At 50.0% G+C, this 23,788-nt stretch overlaps 1 protein-coding gene across 1 annotated transcript in view; it reads right to left on the bottom strand.

Moving 5' to 3' along the window:
• EPS15L1 (epidermal growth factor receptor pathway substrate 15-like 1) overlaps positions 1-23,788 on the bottom strand; it is a 78,567-nt gene that overhangs the window by 5,123 nt on the left and 49,656 nt on the right. Inside the window, exons 19-21 of the mRNA XM_006898280.1 lie at positions 13,383-13,443; positions 12,605-12,687; positions 7,612-7,744 (exon numbers count right to left, since the gene is read on the bottom strand). Of these exons, the coding sequence (XP_006898342.1) occupies positions 7,612-7,744; positions 12,605-12,687; positions 13,383-13,443 (277 nt within the window). The remainder of the gene's footprint in view (positions 1-7,611; positions 7,745-12,604; positions 12,688-13,382; positions 13,444-23,788) is intronic.

Raw genomic sequence — 23,788 nt, 5'->3', positions numbered from 1 at the left:
CGTTGAGATTTTCCACTGAAAATATTTACTGCTTTTTCAGAAAACGGCCTGATGCCTGAAAGGGGACAGGATGGGGTTGGGCTCTGAGCGGCTGAGAAAAGCTGAACAAATATTTATTATCAGCCCAGCCTGCGGGTGCCCCACGACAAGGGTGTGGCTGGGGCATGTGAGGGTCGTGGGGACGGCAGGATCACACAGGTCCCACGGGTGAGAAAGAAACGAGTGTAGGAGTGCCATGCCACCCTGTCCTAGAAAGACCAGGGGCATCCTGGGTGAGAACTTGGTCAGTGTTAAGGTCAACACCAAAGGCTCCTGCAGAACTTAGGGGACCTTTGGCAGAGGCAATGCTACCTTTGCTGGACAAAACGGGAAGGACACCATCTGAAGAGGGATTTACAAATCACGAATCCGTCTTCACAAGAGGGAGCCACAGCTCTGCCCTCTTTGGAAACATCCCTTCCTTATCTTGCGGCTCCTGCCACGCTTGTTGTGCACCTGCCCGTCCTGGCTGCAGGGGCTCCTCCTCTGAGGGGCTGGGGTGCCCCCTGCCTACCTGGGGGGACAGGGAGATGCTATCACATGAGTGACAGGTGGGGGAAGCCCATGACTGCTGTGTTTAGCCCTCCCACCTCTCCCCACTGCTAGAGGGAGCCATGCGCCAGGAGGCTGCCTCTGTGGGTCCTGACACGTGCCCACCTCAACAGTCACGGGGGGTGGAGTGGAGCACGCAGTGTGGTGGAACAGAGACACCAGGAGTCGTGTGGTGAGGGTGGAGGCAGGATATCCCCATTGGGTGGGGGGAAGGCAGAGCCCTTGGCAGGGAGAACTGGAAGCCCAATTTCAGGGGGGTTCACTTTATCCTGTAGGGCCTGAGCTCCAGGAGCCCCGAGTGCAGCCTTAGTCCCTGCTGAGAGTCCCTGTCTTCAGGATGTGCACAGACAGAAACCTCCAACCCCAGGCAGGACAGGGCAAAGCATAGTGCAGGCTCATCTGTTCAGCCTGGGGGTCCAGGCTCCTGGAGCCTGTGTCCTACCTCACAGCCCCCCAAGGCTCCAGCGAGCTGAGGCAATCCTTTCACCCCAGACCTGGCGTTGACACCCACTGTGCCTGAATGCAGAGCGTCACAGGATTCCTACTCAACCCACCCACTGTGGTGCCAGAAGATGGCTATGCACCAAGTCAGACAAATGCTGCTTTGTTCGAACCAAGCAGCTGCAAAGAAGGGAAACCCCTCAGAGTGCACCAGTCCTGTCTCCATGCCAGCAGGGCCCCTCGGGGCTGCCATGAGTCCTGGACCAGGACAGATGCCCCACGTGTCAGAAGCAGAGGTCCACTTCACATCAGCCGGGTTAGGGTAGGGAGGGTAGCACCCCAGCTTCAGGTCCAGCTCCCCTCCCTCTGGCCACAGTGCCCACCATGCCCCAGGCCTCTGGCAAGGATGGTGAGGCGACTGTTCCAGGCAGAACCTTTGCCATAGCGAGTAGGCTATCTCTCTGAGAGCATCGTGGGAACGGAATCGGAGTAGTTAGCTGCAGGGCCGAGGTGCTAACCGCATAGCTGTGCTGGGGATGCCAGGGAACAGTAGGTGCCATGCCCTAAACAGGGGCATGCAGAGGAGGGGGTTGGCTGCCTGGTATATGACGTGCCAGTGTGGCAGCAATAGAACATCTCTGCGGACTGGTGTGCTTTCAAGCTCAGCATCCACACGGCAACCATGTCCCCAGCACGGCCAGGCTGTCCTGGTGGGGACCGGGCTGTCCCCTCAGCTTGCAGCAACAGAAAACGGGCAGGATGCAGGAGCCACCACTGGCAGCCACCAGGTGGATTCTCAGGTGGACGGCTGCTGCACGTCTTTCTTATTTCTTTTAAACCATCTGAGGTCAGCGGGCCGAGATCCACGTGTCTCACCGTACCCTTCTATGACACAACAGGGAAGGGATAGGCAGCCTCTAAGATCCGGCGGGAGGTGAAAAGGTCATTAGGAGTAATAAAGGGATCATTAAATTGGGGAGAGGTTAAAGGTGACAGGCTGGTTAGCGGTGAAGGTGCTGGAGCTGGTGGCACCAGGGCGCGGCGGAAACCACGACGTGGGGCCCGAGCGCAGGAAGTGGTGAGGGTGGGGCCCCTGCAGGACCCCACGGGCTCCTGCTCGGCTCTGCTCTCCCCAATCACTGACACCCACACAGCCGTTTCCTGCGCTTGAAAAAAAATCTGTTTCTCTCTTTGCAAATCAACAACTTTTACCTAGAAACTACTCCGCGGTGAGTGCTGACTGATTCCAATCTGCCGGCCGTTACAGAAAACATGCTGCTGTTTACCTGGGGGAACGTGCGCTGGGCAGCCTCTAACGGGCAGGTTTCGGGGCTGTCAGAGACACCAGCTTCACCTGCCCCAGAACTCACCTGCCCAGTAAGCTGCTCTTGAGTCAGCCCTGGCCATGCATGGGGACCCCACGAGTGTCAGAGCAGTGCTGCACTCACAGGGCTTTCAGGGATGACACAGTGGGGCAGACTGCCAGGCCTTTCTTCCATGACACCTCTGGGTGCATCAAACCTCCACTTTTTTTCTTCTTTTTTTGATTTTTACTTTTATTATTTTTTTAATTTGTACTGTCAAATCGGATCTGACTGGTACAGGAGGAGATTGTTCCTCCTTCTCCAGCTGAGCATCTGGTGGATTCGAACCACATACCTCTGGGATTGCAGTGCAGCTTCTTGCCACTAGGCCACCAGAGCTCCCTCAAACGTCCTCTTTTCAATAAGCAGAGAAGTGTATTCACCATCTGCACTGCCCAGGGACTCCACCTCGGTGACACCTTTCTAGAAAAGCACTGTCAGCACAGAGAACCCAATGACAGCATCAAGGCTCTGCACCTCGGACAGTGGTTCCCAACAGTCGGGGGTGGGAGGGAGGGGACTGAGCTGGAGATGGAAGAAACACGTGTAAAAGCCACAGAGCAGTCAGCTCCAGAAGCGAGCTGCGTGGGGTGCGCTCGTGTGCCTGTGGCAGGGGCTTCACACATGTGCACAGCGTGTGTGATGAGCCATCAATTAGATCTCCACCAAGATCAAAGGGCAGGACAGAAACAGTGCCCACCACTGTGGGGCACACACCTTCCAGTGCTCAGAAGAGGACCCCAGCCACCATGGTGTCACTGTGTTACACTGTGACCCGGACCTAGTACAGAACTCCCCAGACAGGACACCAGGCCCAGCCTGGGGCTCACCGCCCTGCACTGCAGTGTCTATCCATGGAGAAGTGTCTGCTCAGCAGAAACCCAGTGGGAAAGCGGTCCTTTTCCTCATGGCACATTCAGCACCGCTCCATCAGCCTTCCCTGTCTTCCGTGCTAACCAAACACGGGTGGTAAATCCTAACTCTCACGTGTTAAGGAATCCCATCTGGAGACAGTCTCCTTGCTAGGCTAATGATTCCACATTAGTGCAGGATGAGTCCTGACCCTAATCCCTCCTGAATAATATAAGGAGCAGCCCAGACACGGAGATGGATGCACAAGAGGAGGAAGACAGATGCCCAGTGAAGATCACCAGGGAACCAGAGAACACTGGCATTCAAGAAGCCAGGACAAGGATCTTCCTCCAGAGCCAACAGAGACGGAACATGCCCCTAGAGGAAAGAAACCACACAAAAGCTCAACCCCAAAACAAAACCCAAAACCAAAAGGCACAATTCTGACTCATCCTGAGGTCATACATCTTAACCCAGAGGAGCTGCTGGATTTGAACTGCTGACCTTCAACACACTACATACTGTTTAACTTCCTTCGTTGTTGTTGTTAAGTGCCGTCGAGTCGCAGGCGACTCATAGCGACCCTATGAAGGAGAGTCCTTGACGCTTGGATGCCTTTCATCCTCTCTCCAAGTTCATAGGGTTTCCAGAGGCAAGCTATTATGGAAGTGGATGCCACTCCTCCTTCCACTTAACTTCCTTTAACTAGGATAAAAGAAATTTCTGATCGTTAAAGCCATCATTGTGACGTTTCTGTTACAGCAGCTCAAGGGATCTAAGGCACCCAGGAAATGTGTGTTGGGCCTGGGCCTTTGCTGGCCCCATGGCTGCTGCAGCCCCACTGGCCTGTCTCCCAGGAGAGGTAGGCATTTGAGGGCAGTGGTTTCACAAAGAACAGGACATAGAACCCTCATTAAGTCCCTGTGCTCCAGCGGCAGCAGCAGGCTGGAGTCTGGTCTGAGTGCCCACCCACAGCACACTGGGCAGAGTCACTGGGTCCCAGCAGCAACAAGAAAGCGGTATCCACTCCACACACGCGCTGTCAGTTCTTAGCTCAGGACCGAGCAGGGTCTGGCCCGGGAGGAAGCCTGGCCACATCAAGCATGGGCCACACGTGGGTCTGTGGGGCCAGTCCCTACAACTCCACGGAGTCAGGGATGATATTGTTGCTTATAGCATTTTAAGAAAACCATCAGCTTCTCTCCATCAACCGGGGCAGCAGGGTGCCCCTCCTATCCCCCAATTCATCCTTACTGGGTCAACACCCACTCTTAAGTGCCCAAAGACCTAAGATGACCAAGTTGGCACAATTTACATCTCCACTCAGACTGTGCAGGTATGGCAGGGCAGGACCCAGATCTCACTGTCAAATTATCAGACACTGTCTTTTTTCACCACCACCATCTTTCAGTGTCACACTGTGATGCTGGGAGGTATGCCACTGGTATTTTCAATGCCATCAGGGTCACTGAGAGTGGGCAAGTTTCAGTGGAGCTTCTAGAGAGAGACAGGCAGACTAGGAAGGTCTGGCCATTAAGAGACTTTTGAAAACTCTCGTTATGTCCCATACAGTCAGAATGATTCATAGCTGGCCCTCCAGCAGGTTTTTAAAGGCAGTAAATCACACAACAGGAGATTGACCATTTTCTCCCATGGAGCAGCTGATAGATTCAAACCACATGTCTCTGGGTTGGCTGTGCTGTCCCTAACACGAGGTGAGCTAGCCAATGACAACCCTGTAGATCAGAGAATGTTGTCTGAGATTCTGACTTGCTTACTCAAGTCATGCTATGAGGAAGGGCCAGCTGCTGGACAAGGACATCATGTATGGTCAGCGAGGGCCTGGGAAACCATCTGTGACATGGAAGGACACGGTGGCCATGCGTGACCGAGCATAACAGTGATTACAACCTCAGCTCAGGACCAAGCAGCGCTTGTTCTAAGTAAGGGCTCCAGGAATCAGAACAGCTCCGTGCCAACTCACAAGAAAGAATGTTTTCTTGACGAAACATCTGACATCTTATTGGCTGTTCCCTACTGGGAAGAGCCGAGAAGATGCAGGCACACCTGCTTCCTAGCATGTCATGAGCCCGCCTTCTTCCCATAGCTCCATGCCCTCTTACTGGAAACCAGAGGCCTCTGGGTCTCAGCTGTGCACAGTTACTCTCTGCCCACCCCCACACACCCCCAGACACAACTCCTCTAGACGCCATTCACTCAAACACCAGCCGCTCGAGTACGCAGGGTTAGGGTGGCATCTCCGCATGGAGGTTGTTAGTGGTTAGGTGGCATCGGCAGTCTCGCTGGGTAGGCGGGGCAGACACGGCACCCCCACCCCTGTAGTCTGGACCTACCGCCTAACAGGGAGTACAGCGCCGTGCTCTGCTGGCCAGCCAGTCCCTCTGGAAAAAGGAACCAAAGAAGACACTCAAACTCAGCCCACAGATGTAAACGCCTCCCCAGCAGTCTCGGGGCACAGGACAGGCCTCTAGTCCAGATCTGGCCTACTGGTGACCATAGTTGTCAGCCCTGCCCGCCATACAGACCATGGATGAGACCATAGAGGTGGGCATACTGAGGCCCCCTACCACTTGCCAGGTGGGACAAAATAGAGAGAGAGATCTGAGCTGGTCTCTGTGGAGCCAGGGTGGCCTTCACCAGGCCTGGGAGGCCCAGCTGTGGCCTGGACTTCCCACAGAGGGAGACAGCTCTCAAAAGGCATGTGAATGAGGCTGATGCAAGGCAGCCATCCATGTCTCGGCACCTGAGTTTGAACAAGCATCCTAGGATGTGGGCGGTGGGCTGGCAGAGTGAACGGGGAGAGGACAGGGAGGAGGGAGGAGGAGGGCACTGCCATGACAGGGACAAGGACAGCACTGCCCTGTGACTGTAAGTGACTGTCTCCTCCTCAAGGCCAGAGAGGTGCAGCACAGCTGTGTGTGCAAGCCTTACCTGGTTCTTATAAGCACATGTGCACAGGCATGAATGAGCTTACGCATGCACATGGGGGTGTGTGTGTGTGTGTACGCATGTGGGTGTGTGCTGCTCTAAGCACTGTGTGCATGTGTGCAGGTGTTTGTGTGCACTGTGTGAAATTTGTTCATGCATGCACATGGGTGCATGCAAGAGACTGAGCATGAGTGTGAAGGCACTGCACCTGTGCCTTTAGAGGTGTGCATACGTATGCATGTGAGTACACGTGTGTCTGCACCTGGAGCATGTGTGCAAAGGGTACGCATGTGGGCAGCCCAAGGTCAGTCCCTCAGGAGACGGTAGGAGCCCCAAGGGCGAGGCCTCTGCGGAAGGTGCAGGGAGTCCTCACTGCTGCTTCTCCTGTGTTTTAAGGTAAACACCTTTGATGTGTGGCTGACGGGATTCATCTCCTTACTCATCTCTTTCTGTTCACAACAAGTCAGTTTATAAATACAAGAGGGCGTGGGCCCTACTTTCTCTGTGTTCCTCTGTGAGAAGGGTGGAGCCCCAAACTCACAAGGCCCAGCAGTCCAGGTGGCAGGACAGTGTCTCTGCTAGTTATGCGGCCAACACAGGAGATGACTTATTGGTCTTAGGCCAATCCCTACTCCTAACTAGCTAGCTAGGTATAAATGGAACTTTCTAGAAAGGCTCCACAGCAATAGACAGGGTGGAGTTACGAAAAATAGGCCTGCATAGTAGGGTCACTGCAGTCACCTGTCACAGCCACCTCGATCTAGGGGCAGTCAGGTGAGACTCAGCCTGGAAAGGAAAGGCAGAAGGGATGCCAAAGGCTGCTGGGTAAAGTTAACGATGGTTGTGGACAGCATGGCTGAGGGAAACTGTCCCCTCAGAACCTGGCCCACCAGCCTACTAGCCTGTCTCTGCTGCCAGGAGGGTCCCATCTAAGACTCAAGCCTGGCTTAAGTTTTCAGATTCTCTGAGAACACAGCAAGAGCTGGGGTCTACAGAGATGCATGGGGGGTAAAGGGGCAGGGAGCCTGTAGCCATCCACTTCCTCCCCTCCATGGCTCGATCCCATAGTTACAGTGAAGGAAGACCCAATTTTATTCAAGTCCTGACCCTCAGCCAAGGCCATGGTGGCCCTCTCGAGGTGTCAGGCCCCACGGGTGGCTCAGGGCAGTGGGGGTGCCATCTGGCCCTGACTGGAGCCCTTTCAGCCCTGAGACGCCATGTGGCCCACAGAGAGCTGAGGCCTCTAGGGACACGGCCTTGGAGCTAGAACCCAGGCCAGCAAGGTGCTGAGCAAGCCCTCCTCGCTGTACAAAGCGTGTGGCTCCAACATGTCCACTCCAGCCCTGGGAGGGCCGGCAAAGGCTCTCGTCCCCCCAACGGGCAGCGGCAGTGGGCTGGGGGCATGCGTACTGACCGCTGGGCGGGTGGGGCCGAGGAGGAGCGGGCTTCTTCGGAGGCAGAGCAGGAGTGTCCTGTTTACTTTTAAAGGGGTCCTCTGAGAATCCTGCTCCCCCGAAGGAGGAGGCGAACGGGTCAGAAGGTGGGGGCTGAAAGAGAGGACACGAGAGAGAGGCACGATCAGCCGAGAAGACGAGGCACCACACCTGCCCCACGCGCGCACGTGCACACACACAGGACAGGGGGCTGGCCATGCAGCCTGCTCTCCTCTGCCCGCCACGGCCAGGCGCAAGCACACAGTGGTCCCAAGCACCCAGTGTGTCCAGGCATCCAGGCCTCCTGCAGGACCTGAGCCCCCATCCTGCCTTTTGCCTGTGCCTTTTGCTTCTGCTTCAGTGACTAGTGCCAGGAAGCATGCTCAGGCTCACAGTCCCAGGCCCACCGTGAACTTGACAAAGACCCTCTGAATGCTGTCTTCCTGGCCGAGCATCAGTCTGTACAGCAGCATCTGAACCCTCTGCACCCCTTGTGCCAATGTGGGGGCCACTGCCAACCCCACTCTGTAGCTGCATGCAGCCCCGTGCCACAGCCTTCAGGAGCAGCTCTCATCATCCATACACCCATCCTGTCAGCCCAACTGAGTCACTCCCCAAGCTGTAAATACATAGGTAAGTAGTCCAAGGTCTCTGCAGGGCCCGAGACTTGCACCACCCAATCCCTGTCACCCCCACTTAGATGACTCTGCAGCGTCAGCTGCCATCCTTGCTTCAGCACACACAGGGTCTCCACTTTGGGGCTCAGTCATCCTGTCCCCCTGGAGCACCCCTAATTCACAGGAACTGCTCCAAACATTCCACCTCCCTTGCCAGTTGCAACCTTGGGGGAAACTGTACTGTCAACATCTATATTCTACCAAAGGGAAACCGAGGCCCAGAGAAGTCGCCCAGCAATGGAGGAGTTGACTCAGAACCAGGTGCCATGCCTGGATGGCTGGGCCCACCTACTCCCAAGGATGTGTCTGTCCACAGGACACACAGGACATGGACGTGGACGTGGACAGAAGAAAGAGCGGGCCTGGGGAGTAGGGGGAGGGAGAGAGCTAGAGAAGATGGCCTCAGACCCTCAGAGGCCTTCTTAGGGGCTAAGGAACAAGATGATCCAGTAGCAGGGAGGGTCCTGCGAGGGCGAGTGGGCCTGGTGGGGCCAGGGAGCCAGGAGAAGAGGGCTGTACCAGGAGGCCACCCTAACTCCCAGCCCTCCCTGCAGCCCACACTGCCTAACCCTGGGGACAGCTGTGCTCCACTGAGTCTTCCCAAAGTGCTCTGTAAATGCCTGCCTGGTCAGAGATGCTTCAGAGTCAGGCCCTGCCACCAGCATGCTGCTCAGTGCCTCAGTTTACCCATCAATAAAGTGACAGTGACACCATGACACACTTTGTGGGATTGTAACAGGAACTAAATACATCCAAATACATAGTGATGGTTCTATGAAACTAGTCAAGCCAACACCAGGTAGGTCATGTGTCAGGATTGGCCACCTGTACCCCCAAAACTGCACCCAATGTCCCTGGGGTCTGAGTAGCAGCTCTGAGGGTAGAAACTTGGGGGCTTGGTTTTGAAATGAGTGAAACTTTTGTTTGAGAGAAGGACAAAGGGGGAGCCAGCATGGCACAGAGGTGGTCCTGGATGCTCCTGCAGTGTACAGGGTTCCCTGGGATGACAACCTTAGCCCTGAGGTGCAGCCACAGAGGCTACAACCACTCTTTCTAGTGAGGTGATATGATGTGCCCTGAGGTCCTGCTAGGCCTTCACCCCTAAGCGCTGGGGAAGCTTTGGAGGAAGAAGTACGAGGCAAGGGACAGGCGGGAGCTCCCTTGGCAGATGCCCCACAGGGCCCTAGGAGGGCTGCGTGCACCCCTAGCCCTTCCCGATGCAGTGACCGACGACGGTTGGACAGGTAGGGGCTGGGCCCCTGCAGGCTTCAGTCTGAGGTAGGCTGACATCAGAGCTCCAAGCACATAAAAGGACAGAGCTGTCAGTGAGCTGACAGTCCAAGTGCTGGCGTCCCGGGACAGGCAGTTCTCCCCCACTCACACTGCGTGACGCCCGCGTCTGTCAGCTGCTTGGCCCAAGGGTCTCCCTGCAGGCGCCTGGCTCCCCTGCCACAGCCAGTCTATCACTGACCTCACCACAAAGCCCACGTCATTTCCCAATCTCAGCTTTCACTACTTCAAGCTTCCCAAGAAGTTCCCTCTGGGAGCAGACTCTTTCCTACTTGGGCTTCGGCTTAAAGGAAAGTTGCTATTTTTAGCGAAGTTTCGGCAAAAACCGTTAGTGCCTCTCTGGGCTGGGCAGCAGAGAAGTCAGGACGCTATGAAAAGCTCCTGTGAGAAGTGGTCGTCAGAGGCAGGCCTGTGTTCACACCGTGAACGGCCGCTTCAAAGCCTACGACTCAAAGTGTTCTTTTTTCAAACAGCCCTCAATGTGAAGGCGTTACTTGAAAAAAAAAAGAGAGAGTGAGCGAAAACTCATTGAAAATCAGCAGATGCCAACTACGCTGAGATTTTTTTATGGGGGCGGTAGTACTGGTGACACAATTTATTCTTGTTTCCATTCTCAAATGCTCCCTGGAATATACTATGAGGGACTTTATTTAATTATAACATGAATGCAGATAACAAAACACTGGTCAATCCAAGAATTCTTCACGCGTGCAGTTCAGTGACTCATTCTCATCACCCTTGTCTGGATTCTCCCTACACAAAAACTCTCTCCCCCCACTCTCTTTCTCCCTCCGACTCTCACCTCTATGTATTTGCCTGTTCTAGACATTTCGCAGAAACAGAACCACACCATATTTGTCTTTTTGTGAATGGCTTATTTCATTCAGCATTTCTTTTTTCCAAGGTTCAACTGCTTTGTAACATCTATGGACCTCTGTCCTTTTCACAGGCAGGTAGCATCACTGTGGGGCTCACAGTGCGTGGATCCATTCATCTGTGCACAGACACTGGGGAATTTTGGTTTTTAAAATACATACAACTAAGTGTACTTCAATTCAACAATTTCTATGTCCATAGTTCAGAGGGGAATTTGTTTTTGAAATCAAGTCATGTGTGCCAGCTTAGATACTATCTAGATAGCTCTCTTGGAGGGGATAGAAGGATTCTAAATCAGAGTGTCAGTGTAAAGGAAACTACCAGAACTGACCTGACGACAGCTACTTTCCTTTAACCACACTGAGCAGACGACCAAGCACAAGAACAGGCCCCTTCAGCACTGCCTCCCTGCCCCCACTTCCCCACCCGCTCACCCGTATGGGGGAGAAATGCAGAGGTAAAAAAAACAACCAAAAAAAGCCACCTTCTTGCCACCTTACTTTCGCTTCCTTCAGCATTTATTTATACCCATGTTGTTCTTGAAAAACAGATAACCCACAAGCAAAAACAAGGCACTTCACGGGAGGACCACAATGCACCAAGGGTGAGCACGAGCCTGGCCTCGAACCATGGACAAGAGGGCTTAGGGCCTGGGAGGGTCAGGCCTGGAAGAGGAAAGCAGACTCCAGGGATGGGCAGGACATGAGGAGGGGCTCGGCTCTGCACCATCTCTGGGGTGGTCTCAGCAGCCAGGAGCAGCTGGGCCAGGGGGTCTCATGGTTCAAGGCTGAGAGAAACCCCTGCATCCCAGACTCTCCAACAAGGAGTCCTTGCTCGGCTTTCAGCCTTGTCTAGCTCTGGCCATTTGGGCCCTTGCTCCCTGTGCAGTGAGGGGGACAGGGAGTACTGTCTCTGCACAGGAGAGTCCCCTGACAGCAAGGGCCAGGCCTCAGCACCTTCCCAAGACACTGCTGCCACCTTGCGGCAGAAGCCAGAGACACACACCAGCCCAGATCAGTTTTCTGACTTCAGGGGGTGGTTTCAACTGCTCAGCTGGGACTCCTGAGAACTGGGCAGGTGGGCAGGCGGGCAGGCTTCACTGAATGTGACATCCACTCAAGGGCTCTGCTCCGCAACCTTAAAGGGACCAGGATTAAAGTCAATAATAAACTGGTTTTCAGAACCCAGTGTGTGTGCAGCCCCCAAACTCTAGGCCCCTCACCACCAGAAGGTGGGCTCCAGGAGGCGGGGTAGACACGCAGTGCTGTCACTGAGATCAGGGCTAGCCCCCCCCAGGACTGTGGGATCAGGGGGTGTGATCAAGGCCCAATGGAGAGGGACAGGACAGCATTTTCATCACAGAAACAAACACTCATTGTTAAAACCACAGGCCACTGAAAGTCACATTAAAAGACATGGTTGACCCCACCGATCCCCATCTATTCACACCATGGACGCCTTCGAATTTTCTAGCAGTTTCCTTTGGAATTAATCACAAGCTTCTGCCATCTCTCAGGGTGTCACCAACAGGCTTCGTACTGCAGTAAAGACCACAGCGCCACGTCCGTTAGTAAAGCAGGCCACACGGACAGATCCTCAGGTGGCACCCATGTAATGACAGCCACGCAGACACTATTCAGTCAAATCTCATCCCAGGACCAGTCTCCTTCTGGAACAACACACCCCACCTCCCTCCACCCTATTCAGTCCTCCCTGGTCACTCTCCTAGACGCGTGCGCATGTTCACCCTATCAGGCTGGACCTCATGAAGAGAGTCTGCTGGATCCACTGAAGCCATGGTGACAGGGTGCATCCACCCGTGCCACTGGTTACGGTGCACCAGCGGAAGCTGCCGCGGGGTGGGGTGCACCCTCGTCCAGGGCCTGGCCACACCTCACACTGAGGAATTCCAGCTGGGTCCCACCACTCGGAGGAAGGGAAGCAGATTCCCAGGCCTGCTCTTCTACGTCAGTCTCAGAATGACGGTGCCAGGAAGCACATTAATGATACACTTCCGTTTTTGATACACACATATGTAACAGAGAGACAGTGGCGCCCAGGAGCACAGTGTGACAGAGAACACAGAGACACCAGTCGGGGGTGGGGGTGGGGGGTTGTTGTGGGGCTTTACCTTGGACATCTGGCTGAAGTCGGCAAAGCCCTCTGCGCTATTGAAGGACCCGCTTCCGAAGGGGTCTAAGGTTCCAAAGGGATCTGCAAGCGGCACGAACAGGCAGAGTTACAGGTCTTCAAGGGGACAAAGCCTCGGGGCGGCGTGGGGTGGAGTGGAGGGGGGGCATCACCACAGGACTAGAGACTCTAACTGCGGCCACTCAAGAAGGCCAAACTGCTGTGCTAGAGACACGTACGCCAAGGGAGCCCCTCCGCAAAGGCCCACCCCTTGGGGTCCCCTGCTCTGTTCTCACCCACAGCCCATCCATCTCCATGAGATGCAATCTCACCAGGACAGCCAGCTCTGTGAGCATCAGAGGGTCACTGACCCACAGTGCAGGCTGCTGGGCCAGAGAGCTCCCAAAGACTGGGGCTCCCACGTGACCCCCATGTATATCTAACCTTGGGAGATTCTTCACACACAACATCCATCACACAAGCCAGCACTACAGTTCAACTTTCAGGAGAAAATCCAAAGCGACTTAGAGAAATGAGTAAATAGCAACTAACAAAATTGGAATTATTGAAGTCCTCTGGAGGAACAGGCCGGCTCTCACTGAGGAAGATGAGTGAGGTAAGATGCCGACTCGGGGCCCACTGCCTGGGGCACAGGCCGACGGGACTGCCGGCTGACAGCTTGAGCGCTGGGACACGTGGGTTTGGGGAGGAGAGCACTAACGGGAAGACTCCCGCACTGTCCACAGACATGTCTGAAGTGGAAAGAGCGTCGGTCTCACCTGATCCTTTTGAGGAGACACTGGAGGATGAGAAAGGATCACTGGACTCAAAGGGGTCGAGCTGAGTAAAAGGACAGAGCAGAGAGTGAGAAAAGTTTGTCTGCTCCACAGCCCATTCATCACCACCCACATTCCCAACATGCATGGACCACCCCCAGGGCCAGGCTGTGGGGGGTCGAACGCCGACTCAGTTCAGTACAGCACAGCAGACTCCTCGCTGAAGCAGACTCCTCGCTGACCTACTCTCCTGTTTGGAACACCAATATCAACGGAAGAAAACACAGGCGCAGCGCGACCTGCAGGCTTGGGAAGAGAACCGGGGCAGGAGATGTTGGAAGGGAACTGAGACTTGGCAGAAGAAACCAGCACACGGTGAGTTTTCTGCTCTGATGACTGCAGTCTGAGGGCAGACAGCAGCTGCAGCACAGGACGGAGTGGCTATGATGATAACAGGACACATGTCACCTTTCTGGCCTGAAACCAGGGGGAAGAGCGCCAGGCAGCCACAGTCATGGGAAAGAAAGGGACATCAGAAAGGAGAGGCGGTGGCAGGGAGCCCTCAACTCCAAATCTCAGGTGACTCCTCAGCCACACGTGCACAGCCAAAGCAGAGGTAGCCGGCAGCGGAGGTTAAAAGGTCTAAACGGCACTCTTCATCCTTGCCCACCGCAGGTGACAAAGGTGTCACGGTGAAAGCTCGACCAAGTTAATGGCCTGCCCAAACAACAGTGACACTTTTGGGAAGAAAAGAACAGAATCCAGTCTTGTCCCCACACAAGGGTGTTTGTAATGCATGGGAAAGATTCCTCAATTACTCAAGGACTAGAAGAATGTGGCCCCCTATGAAGAGAGAAGGGATTGTTGGTGAAGCAATAGGTAAGCACGAGGTGAATCACCTTGCACCAGTGGCCCTTTGGGAGCAAAGACCTGATGCTCTGCTCCCCTAACGATGGCTGTCAGGTACTGTCTAGAGGGTTCTGATTCTAGAGCCTTACACAGAGCAGAAGGCAGCACAGTGCGATGCTACGTCATCTTCACAACAGTGCCTGTGCGTGGGCCCACCGTCATCGCCACAGTGTAAAGCCATCTTACTGAAGGCCTTCCTTCTTCAGCAACCCTCTGTTTTACAAGCATGATTCCTTTCTCGAGGTGACTGGCCCTTCCTGATTACATACCCCAAGCATGTGAGATGAAGTCTTGCTTGTCCTTGTTTCTAAGGAGTCTCTTCCTTCACTTCCACAAGGCAGAGTTGTTTGTTCTTTCCGTGATCCATGGTATATTCAACATTTTCCCACCACCACAACTTAAAGGCATCAAGTCCTCCGTCTTCCTTATTCAATGGCCAGTTTTTTTATGTATATGAGATAACTGAAAATATCATGATGTGGGTCAGGCACATCTTAGTCCTCAAAGGGACATTTTTCTCTCAAAGAGGTGCCTGGCAGATGTTCCCAATGCATCTGATTTCCTCACTACTGCTTTGATTACATAGGTTAAATTAAAATTAAACTCTTGCTAACTTTAATCTTTTTCTCCATTTATAATGATGTTGCTTACTGGTCCCATTGTAAAGATTTTTGTTGTTTTTTATGTTGAGGTGAAATTCATATTGAAGACTACAATTGTTGATCTTTATCAGTAAGTATGTCAAGCCTTCTCCACCTTCAGCAAGCAAGGCTGAGTCATCTCCATATTCCAAGCTGTTAAGGAGTCTTCCAGTCCTGAAGCCTCTCTCAGGATTGCAGCCTAGGAAACATTGTGGGCCAGTTCTCCTCTGTCACATAAAGTCACTACTCGCTACAATTGTGACACACATCAATAATATCAAGGAAGAGATAATCTGTGGAGTCAATCGCAAAATGATCCAGATGCTCGAATTAACAGACAAGGACTTTAACGCAGTATTTTAATTATTCTCAGTGAAGTAAAGGGAAATACACGTATAATGAAGAAAAGAAAAAAAGATGGGCAATCTTAGTTGTTATGTGCTGTCTGACTCTGACTCATAGAGGGCCTACACACAATAGCTCTGAAGCCTGCTCTAACCTGAGCCAATCTCACTACCAACCTTCATTACCCCAGTTACTAGGTTAATTCATCTCATCTGAGTTCTTCCTCTATCGTGCTGTCTCTCCACCCTTCCAAGCATGATGTCCTTCTCCAAAAACTGGTCCCTCCTGGTAATATGCCCTCAGTTTTTGAGACCAAGTTTCAAAATCCTTGTCTTCAAGGAGCAGCTTGGTTTCACCCTCTCCAGAACAGACCTGTTTGTTCTCCTAGTAGTCCATAATACGTCCAATACTTTTCTCCAGCACCACAATTCAAAGGTATTGATTCTTCTTCTGTCATCTTTAGTTACTGGCCAGTTCTCTGATGTTTAGCAACTAACTGTGAAGACTATGACCTGGATAAGGCATGCCTGGGTCTCTAAATTGACATCATTGCTCTTCAACACTCTGAAGAGGTACCTGACAGCACATTTTCCTAATGCAATTCGTCTTTTGATTTCCTGACTGCTGGTGCCAATTGTGTTGACTGTGGAATCGAGCAAGCTGAAACTGTTAAAAATCTCTTCTCCATCTATCATGCTGCCATTAGGCCCGGTGGTAAGAATCTTTGTTTTCTTGATGCTGAGCTTCAACCTATATGGTAGACTACAGTCCTTCATCTTCTGGAGCAAATGCTTCAGACTCTCCTCAGTTTCAGGAAGCAAGGTTGTATCATCTGCATAATGCTAGTTGTTGATCAGTCTTCCTCCAGTTCTGATGCCATTTTCTTCTTCAAAAAGTCCAGCCTATTCTATATTTAGACTAAAAATTTGTGAAGACAAGATTCATCCCTGACACACTCCCTTCCTGATTTTGAACAGTGCAGTCTTTCCTCTACCTGGTCCAAGTACAGGTTTTGCATGAGAATAATCTTAGTAGAGAAATTTAAAAAAAAAAAAAAAAGAAACAAATGAAAATTCTAGAACTGAGATGTGGCAGTATTTAGAGTTAAAACTTTACCAGGTTAACTAAATAGCAGAATAAACTACAGAGGAAAGAATAAGTGACTCTGAAGACATCAGGAGAAACTCCCCAACCTAAAGAAAAAAGAAGAAAAGAAAACGGGGCCTGAGGGACCCCTGGGAAACAGCAACAGGATAGAAAGAAGTACAACAAAAATCTTAGAAAGAAGGTAAGAAAGAATAGTTCAGAAAAAAAAGACTTAAATAGTGGCTAAAAACTCACCAAATTTGGCAAAAGACATGAATTTACATATTTCAAAAACTTACCAAGCCTTGAAGAGAAAAAAAAAATAATACACAAACCACCAAAAACTAAAGCTGAAGATCAAGATCTAGTTGGTTAACTAGAGAGAAAAAAAGACAAAAGTATTCAAAACACTTATATATAATTTCTCATTGAGGGTAACAGGAACCAGAAGAAAGTAAAAGACCATCCCTAAAAGTGCTAAAAGAAAAAGCAAAAACTTTTCATGCCAAAACACTGTATCCAGGAAAAAATATTCTCTAGGAATGACAAGTAAGTAGACACACCTTATAAGAAATGCTACAAAAAATACCCAAACCCATAAAAAACAAACAAAAGAAATGCTGAGACCTCTCAAGGCAGAATAAGAACTAGAATCAAAGCTTCAGAAAGAACCACAGAACATTAGGATATTAATCAACTAGAGTTAAAAATAGCTTTTCTCTTATTTTAAAATATCTATAATAGTTGTTGTTATGTGCCTGAGACTCATAGCGACCCTATGGACAAAAGCCCTAAACCCTGCTCTGTCCAGTGCCAATCTCACTGTCTATGAACACCCACCTAGATTACCCCAGTCACTGAATCAATCCACCTCATAGAGGGTCTTCCTCTCCTTCACTGTCCCTCCACCCTCCTGAGCATGACGTCCTTCTACAAGGATTGGTCCCTCCTTGCAACATGTCCAAAGTATGTCAGACGAAGCTTCAGAATCCTTGCCTCCAAGGAGCAGCACGGCATCAGGATTGGTGGAAGATCTATCAACAATCTGCGTTATGCAGATGACATAACCCTGCTTGCTGAAACTGAGGAGGACCTGAAGCACTTGCTGCAGAGCATCAAGGACTGCAGCCTTCAATATGGATTGAGGCTCAGTGTCAAGAAGACAAAGATTCTCACCACTGGACCAATAGGCAGCGTCAGGATGGATGGTGAAGAGATTAAGTCTGCTTGGCTCCACAATCAACACTCTTGGCACCAGCAGCCAGGAAATTAAAAATCGTATTGCGATGGAAAAGTCTGCTGTTAGGGACCTCTCTAAAGTACTGAAGAGCAACAGTGTCTCTCTGGAAACTAAGGTGCGTTTGATACAGGCCATGGTCTTTGCAAGCACTTGTTATACATCAGAGAGTTGGACAATGACTAGGGAGGCTAGAAGGAGAATTGATGCCTTTGAGCTTTGGTGTTGGAGAAGATTATTGAGGGTTCCAGGGACTGCTAGGAAAGCAAACAGATTCATCCTTGAAAGGGTTAAACAGGGCTGCTCCTTGGAGGCAAGGATTCTGAGTCTTTGTCTGACATACTTTGGTCATGTTGTAAGGAAAGACTGGTCCTTGGAGAAGGACATCATGCTTGGGAAGGTGGAGGGCAGGCGCAGGAGGGGAAGGCCCTCTAGGAGAGGGATTGATTCGGTGATTGGGGTAATTGGGATGAGTGTGTCGGAGACAATGAGATTGGCACAGGACAGAACAGAATTTAGGGCTGTTGTACATAGGTTCACTATGAGTTGCAAGGGCCTCAAGGCACATAACAACAACAGGATAAACCTGTTTGTTTTCTTAGCAATCCATGGTACATTCAATACTCTTCTCCAACACTATAGCTCAAAGGCATCAATTCTTCTTCTATCCTCCTAGTCACTGTCCAGCTCTCTGATGCATAGCAAGTGATTGCAAAAACCATGGCCTGCATCAGGCGCACCTTAGTCTCCAGAGTGACATCACTGCTCTTCATTACTCTGGGGGGATCTCTAACAGCAGACTTTCCCATCACAATTATGTCTTAATTTCCTGGCTGCTGGTGCCAAGACTGTTGACTACAGGAAGCCAAATATCAAATTTAATATTAATAATAAACCAAATTCTCTATCAGGATATGAGGGAGGTTTAATACAAGCTAGAATTCACCCTGAGGCACTAAGGCATTCCTTAAAAGTCAACACTGTTCTCAGTTTGTATTTATTGAATCCATCTCTGAGATAAGCATGAAGTAAACAATAGAGAGGAACTTGGCCTTATCTGCAAAACACTTCCCCAAGACCCCTTGGTTTTGTTTTGTACTCCCTTATGATTTTCCTTTGTTTACCTTCCTTATGATTCTCAGTACATACTCAGAGAGGCATGGCTTCAGGCCTTCAGTCATGGGAACTGCTGGCCCCCTGTTTTATAAGCTCTCTGTTGTATCTCATTCCTGGTAGTCTGTCTCATTATCAATAATTATAAAAATATGTTACCCTCAGTCTGCAACAATCTCTACCTCTTCACCATCCATTCTGATTCTGCCAATTGGCCCAGTGGTGAGAATCTTTGTTTCCTTGATAATGAGCCTCAATCCATATTGAAGAGCAAATAAAAAATTCTAACCCTGCCCATGGGGTTTATAAAGTATGTAGCTATAATTCATGTAATGGTTAGTAATTATACCACATAGAGAAACTGCGGTGGGAATGGAGAAACAGATCTGTGTGGTTTCACAGTACTGACCTTCTACATAAAGTGATACAATATTAACTCCAAGTGGTCTTGGGAACAGTTAAAAAAATAGAAGGTAACATAACTGGTCAATATGAGGTGGCCTGCAAATTGCAATGATGGTGGTATCTTAAGCACTAGTGTTTCAAATTCAGCAGGGTCACATATGGTGGACAAGTCTCAGTGGCATTTCTAAATTAAGACAGAAGAATGGGCTGTCAACCTACTTCTAAAAAAACTGGCCAGGGAAAACCAATGGCCTATACAACACTGCTATACAACACTGGCTGAGGAGCTTTTCAGATAGGAAGACATTCTAACATAAATTCTATAAAACATTCAGAGGAGAGCTGAAATCGACTCAATTAAATATAGAAAAATATACATATTCAGAATATAGAAAAAAATGGAATACTTCCAAACTCACTCTAAGAAGCAAGTTTAACCCAGCTATCAAAGCCAAGCAAAGATAGTACCAAAAAAGAAAATTATAGACCAATATCCCTCATAAACATGAATGCAAAAATTCTCAACAAAATACTAGCCAACAAAATCAGCATCATATTAAAAAAACCATTCATCATGACCAAGTGGGATTTGTTCTAGGTATGCAAGGATGGTTCAAAATTAGAAAAACAATGAGTGTCATCAGCCACATCAATAAAACAAAGGGAAAAAATCATATAATTGTCTGAACTGATGCAGAAAAGGGATTGACAAAACTCAACAACCTTTCCTCTAGAAAGGTTTGTAGAAATGTTCTACAAAAGAGTAATTTCTCAACATAAAGTGTATAAACAAAACCAAGAGCCAACATTACTCTCAATGGAGAAAGACTTCCTTGTTGAACAGGAACCAGACAAGCCAGCCCTTTATCATCACCCTTATTTACTATGCATATATTTATATATAAAAGTCCTAACCAGAAGAATAAGGGGAGAAAAGGAAATAAAAAGCATTCATATTAGCAAGAAGTAAAATTATCTCTATCTTCAAATGATACGATCCTACAGAGAAAATTCAAAGACTCAGCAAGAAAACGGATCAAACTGAACGATTCAGCAAAGTAGCAGGTTCAAGTTCAACATACAAAAGATTAAATTCTACTACAGTACCAAAGAAAAGCTCAACATCAGCAGCTAAAATAAGGCCACGGGTCGATTGTGGAAGAAACCATAAGTTACTCACGTGCACATACAAACTGAGACCAAAAACAATGAAAACAACTCATCCATGTAATAAAATAACACAGATCTGTTCATAAGTAAAATTAATATCTGTTGAAATATTTAAGTTAAACATTTCAACAGGTCAACAAAGTAAAAGCTTATCTATTGTTGTTACTGTTGTTAGGTGCCATCAAGTTGCATACAACTAACAGTGACCTTATGAACAAAAGATCTGAAACCAGTCCTGTCCTGTGCCATCCTCACACTTCCTGACACACACAACAGCCCATTGCAGCAGTCACCTTAAATCAATCCACCTGGTTGAGGGTCTTCCTATCCTTCACCAACCCTCCCCCCTTCCCAGCACTATGTCCTTCCTAAAGTATGTTAGGCAAAGCCTCATTATTTTTGCCTCCAAAGAGCACTCTGGCTGCACCCTCTTCAAGACATATCTATTTGCTTTCTTGGCCATCCATGGAATGTTTAGTGCTCCTCTCCAACACCACAGCTCAAAGGAGTCAATTCTTTTTCTGTTATACTTACATACTGTCCAGGTCTCAGATGCATAGCTAGTAATCGGAAAGACCATGGCCTGAATCAGATGCACCTTAGTCCTCAAACTGACATCATTACTCCTCAATAATTTGGAGAGGTCCCTAACTGCAGATTTTCCCATTGCAATGTGTTGCTTTATTTCCTGACTGTTCATACCAAAGGCGTTAAATGTGGATCCAAACAGACAAATCTGCTGTCAGGGACCTCTCCAGAGTACTGAGAAGCAACGATGTCACTCTAGAGACTAAGGTGCCCCTAATCCAGTCCATAGTCTTGGCAATGACTTGCTATGCATTAGAGAGCTAGATAATTACTAAGGACGACAGAAAAAGAATTGATGCCTTTAAGTTGTGGTGCTGGAGAAGAGTCTTGAACATACCATGGACTGCCAAGAAAACAAATAGGTCTGTCTTGGAAAGGGTGAAACCAAATTTCCCCTTGGAGGCTAGGATTTTTTTTTTAAAATGAAAAACATGTATAAGGATCCAAGGGGGTGAGGGTTGGGAGCAGAAGAGTGAGGATGGGCAGGGATGAGATCACAGGGCTGCACAATTGGGTGGGTGGGGGAGTAGGTGAAGGAAATGAGAAGGACCCAGTGGGGACCAGAAGAAACAGTGTGATGATAGTGAGCATAGTCCAACGGAGATTAATTTTTTAATTTTTTTTTTAAACAAAGAAATTTTCTTATTCATTTGTGGGTTTCTCATTTGGGAATGTGGCACAGACTCTCTGGCTTCTTCATACAGAACAAAGGCTTTGGTGTAAAGGGGAAAGGGGAGCCCACTTTAACACTTGACTTGTGGTCCTGGGTTGAAACCACATGCCTTCTTGTTCAGTTAGAAGATATTTTCCTGATGTTTACTGTCCTCTGGACTGCAAAGTATTTGCCAAGGTGGGTCCAGTGGGAATGGCTGGCTGAACCTAAGGCTCTATCCTCCTCCCCCTTCCTTAGCTGGCAGTTATATTTCCTTCTTGACTCTGGAATTGTGTTCAGGGCCCAGGCCTGGAGTAAAACTCACTGTTAAGGTTACCTATTAGAAAGGGAGCAAATCTAGAAAGAACAAACTTGTGAGTTACGAATAGAAGGGCTTTGTAGGTGTTACTTACAGGTGCACTGGGGGAGAAGGTAGAGGAAAGTGGCTTAGATAAAATTCTTTGTATACCCTAGGTAGTTTTCCCCAGCAACCGGAGGGCTCTCCCTGGGGTCCAGGTAGCAAACCAAGAGGGCCGAATGGCTGACCCTGGGGACTAGATGGCTCACACTGGGGGCCTGACCTGGGCAGCTCACCCTGGGGGCCGACGGCTCATCCTGGGGGTTGGATGGCTCTCTCCGGGGCCTGGGAAGCATACCCCGGGGGCTGGGTGGCACACACCCCCTACCAAAGACCTCCAGTGTCTGGACTCAGTGCCTCACTGAAGACCACGGCCAGACACAGCACCCCCAGTTCTGTCACCACCATCATTGCCCCCCTTCCTTCCACCAAGCAGTCAGATTGCAATTCAAAGTAGGCATCACTACCCTCTCCCTTTACAAATGGAGACGGGGCATTGGGAGTGATGAACAGACCCTCCCTAGGTCTAAACAATTCTTGGCCGCAGTAGTCAAGAGATCAAAAGATGTTGCATACTGAGGAGGTCAGCCATCTTGGATATGTTGTTGTTGTTGTTGTTAAAGTGTTATCGAGTTGTAGACAACTCATAGTCACCCTATGAATGAAAGACTGAACACTTGTATAACTTTCATCATTTCCCTAAGTTCAAAGAGTTTCTAGAAGCAAGCTATTTCAGAAGTGGATACCACTCCTGCTTCCAAGCCTGTTCTAGTCAGGGAGCTCCACCAGACACTGTCCACCAAGGTAACCATTATTGCACCTGTCACTTCAGAGTCACAGTGTTTAGCCTCACAGCAACCACAGTCACCTCTGTATTGCCAACTGGCAGAGCAGTGATATATTACTTAGAGAGTATCTGACCAAAACCAATCAAATCTAGGCCTGAGGGCCACAGATTAAAATCCCCAACCTTTGGTTTGGTAGCACAGCTTTCTATCCACAAGGCCCAGAGAGATCTCTCTATGGCTCACAACAGCTCCATGAACCACAAATCTAGTCCTTGTCCTATCCTACACCACCCCCACAATCTGAGACATGCTCAATCCATCATGTTGATGATCTTCTTCTCTGACCTGCCCAAGGAAACCTTCACTGACAGTGAGATGCTCCCCGTATCAAGTCCTTCACCTCCTGCAGCTCTATGGTGCCACCACCATCATTGCCGCTGCCGCCCCGCCCGCCCTGGGGGCCCATAGCTCCTGGCATCCACAGCCATCAGCGGCGCTGGGGCTTTGTCACACCAGCCACGGCGTCTGCCGCCTGGTCTAGGCTAGGGGACCTGTGGGCTCCGGCCACGGTGGCCCCATGGGGTCGCAGCAGCATGGGCTCGGGGGAAGGTAGCGGGCCGAAGTGGGACTCACCATGTTCTTTTGAGGATCTTTATTCTCTTGATTTTCAGCTCAGTCTATATTGATGACCAGCAGCCAACTGCTTGGCTGTTTGGGTCTATATAAGTTGCGTGGCCTGTTTCAATGCAGCTTGCCGGACTTCCTGCTCCTCACGTTGTGTCTCTTGCCGCCACCATCTTGGTTGCAAGAATTTATTTTAGAATACATTTATTCTGTGGAAGTGTGGAGCTCCATTGTACCAGCTTCAGGGCCTTGTGTCCATCATCCGCCCGCCGTCTATCCCAGGTGAGGGGATCCCTGGGATACGGCCACAGAGGCCCCATGAAGCTGCAGTGGAGGCGTAGGCTTGGCAGTGGGGGGCTGAGAGCTGTGGGACTCAACCATCCTATTTTGGGAATCTTTGTTCTCTTTATGTTGAGCCTCGATCCATATTGAAGATCAGTAATCAACTGTTTAATTGTTCAATTATTGATAGACTGAGGACTGTGGGGGGCCA

The sequence above is a fragment of the Elephantulus edwardii genome, unplaced genomic scaffold, assembly GCF_000299155.1.
Source record: "Elephantulus edwardii isolate Elephantulus edwardi_28Jun2011 unplaced genomic scaffold, EleEdw1.0 scaffold00226, whole genome shotgun sequence".
NCBI lineage: Eukaryota > Metazoa > Chordata > Mammalia > Macroscelidea > Macroscelididae > Elephantulus > Elephantulus edwardii.
The sequence above is the reverse complement of the archived record's forward strand: the minus strand, read 5'-3'. Positions and strand labels throughout refer to the sequence as shown.